The sequence below is a fragment of the Elgaria multicarinata genome, chromosome 6, assembly GCF_023053635.1.
Source record: "Elgaria multicarinata webbii isolate HBS135686 ecotype San Diego chromosome 6, rElgMul1.1.pri, whole genome shotgun sequence".
Taxonomy (NCBI): Eukaryota; Metazoa; Chordata; class Lepidosauria; order Squamata; family Anguidae; genus Elgaria; species Elgaria multicarinata.
The window spans coordinates 86609438-86620014 of record NC_086176.1 but is presented as its reverse complement, the minus strand read 5'-3'; the positions used below and the strand labels follow the sequence as shown (position 1 = coordinate 86620014).

Below are 10577 nucleotides of genomic sequence, written 5' to 3'. Positions count from 1 at the left end.
AGCCCCCTTTTCCCCAAGCTGATCAATCCCAGCTGTTTTAACCTTCCCTCATAGAGGAGATCCTTAATCATGTTAGTTGCCCTTTTCTTGAAATACTTTTATACATACATACAGGAAAAACACGTCGGAGATATTCTGGTGCTATTGAGTACAATCATCCCATGCCTGACCCCGCATCCACCCCTTCCATTAACAGCCCCCTCCGGCCCAGCTGAGCTGCCGAGCTTGAAAGACAACATGCCGTCACGTGACCCAACACCGCCACGCCCCCCTTTTCGAACGCTCAGAGGATCCAGCCTGCCGTAGCCGTAGAAACGCATTCAGGGTGGAACGCTGGGCGGCCAATAGGAAGAGACGGAAGCCAGAGGGACAGCCAATCAGCACGGCCTAGTGCGAGTTTTAAACTTGCAGCGGCAGGGCGGGGGGTATCGGACTCGTGCGCAGAAGTAATCGGCCGGCTCGGGCGAGAAGAACGGGAGCTATTCGGAGCGGGCCGGTTGCGAGGAGCGAGTGCTGTAGGAATCGAGGCTTGGCCATGGCTTTGCGGGTCACCCGGGTATGGAGGAGTTCCTCGGAGCAGGGGTGGTAATATTGGGCTGCCTGCCTGCCTGCCGAGCACTGACTTTTGCAGGCGATGGCAGGCAATTACGGCTGCCAGCCCATACTCACCTGGGTGGTACCGAGCCCCCTTGCACACAGTTGGGCTTACTTCCGAGTAAATTTATATACTATTCTGCTGTAGTAGCTTTGCTTCCCGCGGGGGAGGGGAGGCGGCAGGCGATGGTGGTGCAAGTCACTTATTGCTGCTTTAGAAATGCAGCTGGATTAAATGTGCTGCCGAGTCTTTCTACCTACCAGACTTTCCAAACTGGGCTTTAGAGTGGAAGAAAGAGGAAATACAGCGCTGACTGGTGGGGGTGGGGAGGCGTTTCCCCTTGGCTGGTTCAATCTTCCAATACTGCCCTGTTCCATGTTTCCTCCCTAGGGCTGGTGGGAGAGCTCACTGCTCTTGTGTACATGCACACACTTCATCCTAGCTTTGTTCAAGTGCTTCTGAACGTGTGGGACCTAACCAGGGTCTTCTTTCCTGTAGAATGCAAAGGTGAATTCAGAGAACAAAACCAAGCCTGCAATGGCAGCTAGCAAGCGGGGGGTTGCTGCTGCCAAGCCTGGCTTGAGGCCTAGGACTGCTTTGGGAGACATTGCCAACAAGGCGTGTGAACTGAAGGCCAAGGATGCGGTGAAAAAGGTAACCTGCTCTTCCTTGCCTGTCCTCCCAAGCTAAACTGAACACTGGGAATGAACAGCGGTTGCACTGATTTCCTCTTCTTTATTCTTTCCATACACTCCCCAAAATTAGGAGATACCAAAACCTGCAGTTGTGGATAAAGTAACAACTCGAAAAGCCATAAAGCCCACTGGAAAAGCAGCTGAGCCTGTGAAGGAAGAAAAGCCAATCCCAGAACCTGTTAAGGTACTGAATAGCTTGCAAATAATAGCATTAAGGACCCTATTTGTCTTCGTGTGTCTGATATAATTTACTTTCTTGAGGATATGTCTTCTGCCCTTGCCCCAGTACTGGATGGGCAGCACAAATGTGCATTCTCAAACCTGCATTGAGCAGTGGACTTGGATAGTCCAAACAACTTTCTGCCAAGATTTCTAAAGCCAAACAAGACTTAAGTTTGCTTTTGATAAGTGTCTCTCTTGGGGGCTCCAAAACCAAGAATGCAAGGGTTGGGTATTTCCTGCTGCTAAGACTAATACTCTTTAGCCCTATGGAGTATAGCTCAGGAGGATCAATTGTAGCTGATGGTAGTTGATCTTTTGATCAACTTGAGTATTTTTCCTAGGCTGACAACCTACTCACCAGTACCTTTGCACAGAGGCTTCCTACAAGGTGCTGCAATAGTAAAACAGGCCTACTTTGTCAGTGGCTGTGGAGATGCTCAGAAACTTAAAACTGTTAGTCTGCTCAAGACACTCCTTTATCTTAATTCCAGTGGCCCTAGATTGTAGGCCAGTACTCAAGGTGAATAATACACCATCCAGCCCTACCTTTGTTCTAGGATACTGCTGCTACTATTCTCCCTTGGCCTACAAGGTAGGCTGAGCATTTCCTACAGCCTGTGAATAGACCACTAGGACCTTCACCAGACCTACTAATGCTGGGGTTAGCGCCCCTGGCCATCTCTTTTGCTCTCACTGAGACCAACTGATGTTTAACTGGAAAAAACATTGCATTTGCCAGCCATATGGGCCCCATAGTGTTCTTTAGAAAGGAGGAGGATGGGACAGTTTGAAGGCAGTGCTCTGCCACTTTCCACCCACTTTCCAAAATGGTGGGGAGAGGCAAAACCTGCTGCCCAGTAAGCTTGGAATTGGAGAGGGCAGTGAAGAGCAGTGGGAAGGGTTTCGAAGGCCCCCAATGAGAGAGAGGTGATCAGAGAGTTTGGGAGGGGACAGAAGGAGAAACTACCTCATTTGTGTGTGTTTGGTAGCAGACCAAGGGAAGATAATCCAGAGAAAAATGAGTTGACTAGGGTGAAAGAATATTGTGTGTTGAGAATGTAGGGTAAAAGGGTTTTATTTAGGGGGGGGGATCCTGAATATGAAGGACAACTGGAGGTTTCTGTTTGGGGGCTCATACTCTACCTCTCACATGTGTTCAGGTTCTTGATCAAGCTGTTTTCTTGGCATCAATTTGCCTTTCTGTGAAATGAATGTTTTATAATTGCAGCCATTTTATGAATGGGCACCTCTCCATGGCAGCCATTTTGTGACAGCATCCATGTCACTTCCTAAAAATTCCAAATGTGCCCAACAGCCCAAAAGTCTTGACTCATGCATAGAGATGTGAAGGCCCGGAAAAAAAACCTGAAAAAATTCGGGCGGGGGGGGGGTCATTTTTTTCCCCGAGCCTTTTTTGGTTTTTTCCAAAAATTTGAAAAAAATAAAGAAAGAACAGATTATGGGATGTTTTATTTTAGCATGATGAATAAAATGTTTAAGACAAGGTGTTCAGATATTTGCTTCTCCAAATGATTTCAAAAACTGTACAATATCAGATTATTACAATGTCTGTAGACCAAGGACAAGCAAGTCCTAGCTTGCAAACTGAGACTACAACTCTCAAATGCAAGAACAAGATGCATTTCTGCCTCTAGGAGGCACTGCCATTGAAGCAGAGACTGAAACTAATAGGTTTAGTTAAATAGCTATAGGTCAGAAAATGAGTCTGATTAAATTTCTTTGAATCTTGGTTTCCCCTTTTTTTCTCAGTTCTTTTTATGGGAATGGGTGCTTTATATCTTGACACTGGAGGACTAGCGGAAACATAAATAATTTTCTTTGTTACTAATGTTGGTGGTTTCTTTTTTTTAATGTTTTTGCCTGCTTCTCAAACTGTCAGAACCAAAGAGGTTCCTAACAATTCAGGAGCTTGTAGCTCCATTTGTTACCAAAAGTTTTTTTAAAAAAGTAAAATAGTAAATTAGTAATAATTGTTTTAATACACTGTACTTTTAATATACCAAATGTAATAATTTTATGACAAACCAACTTGGACATAATTACATTTTATGTTACTAAAGTAACAAATTGACTTTCAATCTGTAAAAAGTGATAATATTGCATTATTTCAATTTTTCCAAAAATTTTTCCATGGCTTCAAAATTTCCAGAAATTTTACATCTCTACTCCAGAACTAATAGATTTAAGTTGATCTGCATCCAAAGCGATCTGGTTGTACAAAACATAGCTGCAGCACGAGACTTGCAGTTTACTTGTAACAGTTGTTTACAGGGACCACATATAACTCCTGCCTACCAGTCTAAAGACCAGGGTTTTGGGGCACATGATGCAGCTGTAGCTAGGTCAGTCTAGTCTGGTCAGTATCTGAATGGGAGACCAGGTGGGAACCTCATGGATGTTGCCTTGAGTTTCATGACAAAAGAAAGTCTGGATATACATGCAAGATACTTGTTTATGTTTGCTGAATTTTGTAGATATCGCACTAAAGGATGATTCTCTCTCTTGCACAGTTGGAGTCTCCAGCCGCAAGCCCAATGGAGACTTCTGGTTGTGCACCAGCAGAGGACATGCTGTGCCAAGCTTTCTCAGATGTTCTTCTTGAAGTGAAAGATGTAGATACAGATGATGCTTCTGATCCAAATCTCTGCAGTGAATATGTGAAGGACATCTACAACTACCTGAAAGTTCTTGAGGTTGGTTCAAAGAGCTGAGATGGGCCTTGCACGTGGCCCTGAAAACAAAAGTCTCTTGCCAGTCAAATTGTAGTCAACCTAATGAAACTAGGGAAAGGCCCTTAAGGGTGCAGTTCTATGGGAACTGCCCTTGATACTCATAAACCTCCAAGTTCAGAGGCTTGTGACTATCCAATGCAGAGCGGGAGGAATGGTGGAAGAGATCTTCCCATCCACTGTGCCTTCCTGCTCTGCATTTCAGCTAGACAGGCTCATCTGCCTGTCTAGCTAAGGAGAGTGGAGGAGAACGGAGATTCCTCAAGGTATGGCATAAGCTGCAATCCCCTTCCTGCCCGCGGCAACACCCCCTTTGCCTCCTCCCTGGTGTTGCTTTTGCTACCTCTGAGAAGCGTCTAGCGCAGTTCTCTCCACCAGTTGTGAGGGGGAGCGCAGATTTCTGGGTCCGACCTTGGATCCAGGAATCTGAAATATCCTGTGGGCGCCCCAAGACTGTCTCAGGCAGTTAATAACATATGCTGATTTTCTAATTGACCCCAGAATAGTTGTTTGAAATAGATATGTTTTTATCTTTTAAATTTTTGTATATCTGTTTTTAATGATCATTGTTTTTAACTTTTGTAAACCACCCAGAGAGCTTTGGCTATGGGGCGGTATATAAATGTAATAAAATAAATAATAAATAGGGGTCCACAGCATTGCTGCCTAAGTTTGTGTGCAGTGGGTAGACATGGGCAATGCACTTCAGCCTCAACTAGGTGTCTTGTGCTTTGCAGGAAGGGGGATTTTCAATTGTGGAGAAAATCTCCAGCTTAATAGTAGGGCTGTGTACAGACCCCCTAAACCGCTTCGTGGCCCGGTCTGCAATTTTCAGATTGGGCTGACTCGCTCCGCTTTGCAGAGCGAGATCCAGAGGGGCGGATCAACATTTTGCACCCTCCTTCCTTACTTACTTGCCTCCACAGCGGATAGCGGAGGCAGGGGGAGCAAAATGGGGGCCGAATAAGCACCCCTACCCCCTTACCTGGCTCCACCGCTGTCACTGCACGGACTGCGTCGGAGCCAGGAAAGCCCCCTCTCCCCCCCTTACCTGCCTCAGTTGCGGTTCGGCACCGGCTTCAACTGAGGCCTGGGCCTCAGTTGAAGCCTGCGCCAGACCATGACGGACACAGGTAAGCCCCCCCCCCCTTACCTGTGTTTGGAGCTCCGGATGGAGGCGAACTGCTTCGCCTTGATCCGCAGCTCCCCTGATCTGGATTCACCTTTGACAGAGGTGGATCGGGTCGTTCCACTCCGGATTCGCGATTCAGAGCGGAGCACAGCCCTACTTAATAGTGCTGGATGGTGGCAGAGCGTCGCTCTTGAGCAAAACAGGACATTCTAGGTTTGACTATGAAGCTAAATATGCTTTAACGTAACATCCCTTGCATCTCTCCTTATAGGATCAGCAGTCAGTGAGAGCGAACTACTTGGCAGGCCAGGAAATTACTGGAAACATGCGGGCCATCCTAATTGACTGGCTTGTGCAAGTCCAGATTAAATTCAAACTCTTGCAAGAGACCATGTACATGACCGTTGCCATCATTGATCGTTTTCTGCAGGTAAGAGAAGCTGATCAGCAAGGAGAACTTTGCCCTGGCCGAAGCATGGGCAATACAGGATAAGAGCCCGACTTTCCCTTTATTGAGCTGAACAGTAAATTAAGAGGTACACATTGTGTACACTTCTCCCTTGGGGTCTGTGGGAGGCAAAGTTTGACCAGACTCATCTGCAGCACTTTTCCTGGAGGGCTGTTAATGGAACACCACAATCAAGATGTATTCCTCAAACTTGCAGACAAGTTTCAGTAATCAATTTGCTTTCTGAAAAGTCTCTCTGGTGAGAGTAAGTGGCTTGGCCAGTACGTATTGGGGCAGTTTCATGAACTCTAAGCCATTCAAAGCTGCCTCTTGCGAAAGGTCTGAATGATGGTGCTTTCCATTGCAGAACAACAAAGTTGCGAAGAGGATGCTGCAGCTGGTTGGTGTCACGGCCATGTTCGTTGCCAGCAAATATGAAGAAATGTTTCCTCCAGAAATTGGAGACTTTGCCTTTGTGACAGATCACACTTACAGCAACCTCCAGATCAGACAAATGGAGATGAAGATCCTAAGATCGCTCGATTTTAGCCTTGGCCGCCCTCTTCCACTGCACTTCCTAAGGAGGGCATCAAAAATTGGAGAGGTAATACTGTTTGAAAAGGGTTCCTGCAAATCTCTGGGTCACAAGATGGCACTCCTGAGTCAAATATGAATCGGAATTTGAAATCTTAAAATCTGTCTCAGAGTAAATGCTGGCGGGAGGAGGGAAATGAATTCAAAATAGTACACTGGTTGTGAGGGTCAAATTAAGAGGAAATTGGCTCTAGGTTTTAGTGTCTTCCCTCTGTTGAAATGAAAGGAAGAGCTGTAAAAAGTGGTCTTGATTTGTCCTACAGATGTGCAGCTGTGAAGGCACAAGTTTAACTTCATTCTTCAAATTTTCTGGTACAGGAATGCCCTGCAAGCCATAGTGCTCCTTCTTGACCTGCAAAGTTGAATGAGGATAACCCAGCCTTATCCTTATTATTCCAGGCAGATATACAGCAACACACCCTGGCAAAATATCTGATGGAACTCTCGTTGGTGGATTATGAAATGGTACACTACCCTCCCTCTCAGATCGCTGCTGCAGCCTTCTGCTTATCTACTAAAGTTCTGGATGAGGGGGAGTGGGTAAGTAACTAAGCTCAGACTTGTCCCTGATTTACAATAGGGAGGGGTGTGGTGGTAAGGGTAAGACATCACCATGAAGTTTGCTTCCCCTGCCCTAAAGTAACTAATGGCTAGACCAGGATGAGCAACCTGTGGGCCAAAACATCTGGAGAACTGCAACCCCCATCATGCCTCACCATTGGCTGTGCTCACTAGAAGTGGTGGACGAAAACATCTGGAGGGACACAAGTTGGCCACCCCTGCTCTAGACTCTTCATAGTTTCCATATCTTTCTTTGGCATACTTGGAGTAGGGTTTTTCTGTTGCAGAGTAGCTTGGAGAATAAGTGGTGAATTGAGAAGATCTTGCCTGTCTGCTATGGCTTCGCTCAGGAGGCACTTAAGACACTGTCTCTATTTGTGTCCCCTATCTATATAATACATAAGGCTTGATTTGCACTCTCAGGAATCCTCAAGAGGCCCTGCGTATCAAGTACTTCAAACACCTGAGCTGCAAACCACTACGCCTGCTATACTTACAAGTAGACTTGCATAGGGTTGCACTGTTAGACTGTTACTGGAAAGCCTCATGGAGCATTGTGATTTCCTTCCAAAGGAAGATCTGAACCAAGACCAGGTTGCTTTGTAGAATTTCTAACTCTAATGTTGCTTCTTGCTCTTAGACGCCAACTCTGCAACACTACATGTACTACTCAGAGAGTGCTCTTATTCCTGTTATGCAGCATATGGCAAAGAATGTGATGTTGGTAAACCGAGGCCTTACAAAGCATATGGTAAGCAAGTGCCATATTATTGTGTATCTGCCTGCTTTGATTATTTGTCACTGTAAACAATGGAAACAAGGTTTATGGATGAGTCAGCGTGATGCAGCAATTCTGATTTGTGGAGGGATGGAAAAACACCTTGCTACTTGGATTTAACTGAAGCATTAGCTGCATTAATCAGAAAGTGAAGGCAGTTTTCTTGGATGGGCGGGGGGACTCCAAAGTGGCAGTGTTTACATCAATTATTACAAACACTAAACTTTTATAAGTAACTTGTGCTATTGAATATCTACATATGTGAGCCATGTTGTCCCATCATTTGTGTTGCTTATTTGTTACATGTTTCTCCATAGCTTTGGCTTTAATATGTTGGTATTTATTGGAATGGACTCCTGGTTCCAAAATAAAGTGGTATCTCAAGAGTGATTATTTATGTACAACTCAATCATTCTCTCTCTTCCCCTTCCCTGCTTCCCTAGACGATCAAGAACAAATACGCCAGCAGCAAGAATGCCAAGATCAGCACTCTTCCAGCACTGAACTCTGCAATCATACAGGATCTGGCTAAACCACTATTGAAATAAATCTAATTTAACTGTTGGACGAAGTTGACACTATGTGTCACTAGTTTTGTGTGTGTATATATAAATATATTCATCTAAAGTTTTTAATAAACTTTTGTTTTTACTTCAACCTGTCATGCTCTAATTTCAAAATTTCTGGTGGTAAATCTCTCAAAATTAAATCCCCACCCCCTGGTGTTTTAGGTTGCTAGAGGAACTTAAACTGTGGGGAGAATAAATCCTGTACCAGGGAACAATTGTGTGTATCTTATTCTTAAAAGTACCCTAAAATGGAGCTCTGGCAATGATGGAGAAGACTAGTCCACCATGCATCATGCAGACTTCTTGTAAAGAGCAGCTGCCTGGAAAACTATTACAAAAGCATTATCTAGGATTATCTTGGGGTTTTAGAAGTGGAAGCCAACTGGTTGGGTTTTAACTTGGTGCCCTTACCTATGAGGAAAGCTATGAATGCAACATTCAGTAGGGTCATGTACTTCCTCATTCATTGTACTGGCTTTTAACATTCACTGTACTGATATGTTGTAGCCATTTCGTATTAAGTCCTCCTTGGCTGCATTTCCAAACAGGCTGAAATGCATGTATTAGTTACCTGGATCATGAAATGAGCCTTTGGCTCACTTGATCTGAGCTGTAAGGCCTCCACTCCCATTTGCTTGATAGGTTCCAACCCAGGGACACTGCCTTTCTTTCTGCAACTCTCCTCCCACCCAAGCTGGACAGAGAACAAATAATTTCTGATCTGAGAACAGCTCTTTGCTGAGTGCTCAGGAAGGGGTGGCTTTTTCAATGTTCAGCAGGGGAAAGCTGTCATCTCTGAACAGCTACAGGGTGGCGAAAAGGGCTTTTCATGCTGTGAGCGGGGTCGGCCTGGGGACAAACCTGGTGGGCCAAATGGAACACATCCATGGACTAGCCAGTTCATCCTTCCAATGCATGTTAAATCTCAGTTCCTCATTTATGGATCAAGGGAATCATTGGAATCATACACTTAGATGGCTTTGTACAAAACATGTTTGTCTCCTCTGAATTATCAACATAACTGTTTTCAAGCAGAAAAGTTGGCGTGAAATGTGGCTGGCCATGTTACTCTCCAATGTCTTATATCATCTAGCACCCACACAGGTCATTTTTCAGTCTGAGAGGCTTGAGGGCAGAATAGTCATGATGTCCCCTTCTTTCTCATTGTACTGTGATGGCATTTCCCCCCTCTGATGGAAAAACCTAAATATGCATATAATCCTTCCATAAACCAGAAGCGAGTAGTATGCTACAATTTGATGAATAAAAATTATTTATTTATTTATTTATTTATTACATTTTTATACCGCCCAATAGCCGAAGCTCTCTGGGCGGTTCACAAAAATTAAAACCACAGTAAAACACCCAACAGTTTAAAACACAATTACGAAATACAGTATAAAAAGCGCAACCAGGATAAAACCACACAGCAAAGTTGATATAGGATTAAAATACAGAGTTAAAACAGTAAAATTTAAATTTAAGTTAAAATTAAGTGTTAAAATATTGAGTGAATAAAAAGGTCTTCAGCTTTCTCAAATTAGTTGAGAAACATCACTGTATTGAATTTATTTGCAATAGGGAGTGGTCCTCAATAGGGGATCCTATTCCCGTCTCATTAATGAAGCAAATACAGTATAAGATTATGGGTTACATCCAACATGGTGCAAGTGACCTTCCCTTTGCTCTCCCTTGAGCAAATTTGGCCTGAGCAGCGTGGGGAGGTGAAACCCATTCCATTGGGGGATGGCATTAAATACAACCCTATCAAAACTAATTATCAGATTCTTGGCTGCAACACTGCTTGACTGTAATTTATTTTTTAATAAAAGGATAATTTAGAGAATGCGCTTCTTCACAATTTGAAATGGACCGAGTTGAAGGTGGAAAACTTTGGTAATATTTGGAACGGCTTCCAACTTATCTCCTTTATGATGCATTAGACACAACCTATAAATTGTGTTTCTAAGGTGTGCTTATTTAATTTATGGCAAATAGGCATATGGAGGCTTGAATTGGGTCCAGTTGTTGTCGCTACTCCTGTCTGAGGCCACCCAAACCGGCTCCTCTGTATGCAGCCGCCTGCCCGGGGCATTTTCAACGGCGGCTTCCCGTCCTGATGCCCCGCCCAATAGGAGTCCCCCTTAGACCTTCCCCCTCGGAGGCGGGGCTGACGACGTCCCCGCCAATGACTGCTTTCCGCACCAGGCTTGCGTACAGAGCGTCGTTGTTT

General features: G+C 44.6%; 1 protein-coding gene across 1 annotated transcript; it reads left to right on the top strand.

Annotated features, from left to right (window-relative positions):
- Window positions 1–512: 512 nt before the first annotated feature.
- On the top strand, window positions 513–8389 carry CCNB1 (cyclin B1). The gene is made up of 9 exons (XM_063128653.1): window positions 513–556; window positions 1094–1249; window positions 1361–1474; window positions 4044–4226; window positions 5666–5824; window positions 6210–6446; window positions 6836–6976; window positions 7638–7748; window positions 8219–8389. The coding sequence occupies exons 1-9, from the start codon at window positions 536–538 to the stop codon at window positions 8321–8323; spliced, it is 1227 nt and encodes a 408-aa protein (XP_062984723.1). The 5' UTR covers window positions 513–535; the 3' UTR covers window positions 8324–8389.
- The last annotated feature ends 2188 nt before the right edge of the window (window positions 8390–10577 follow it).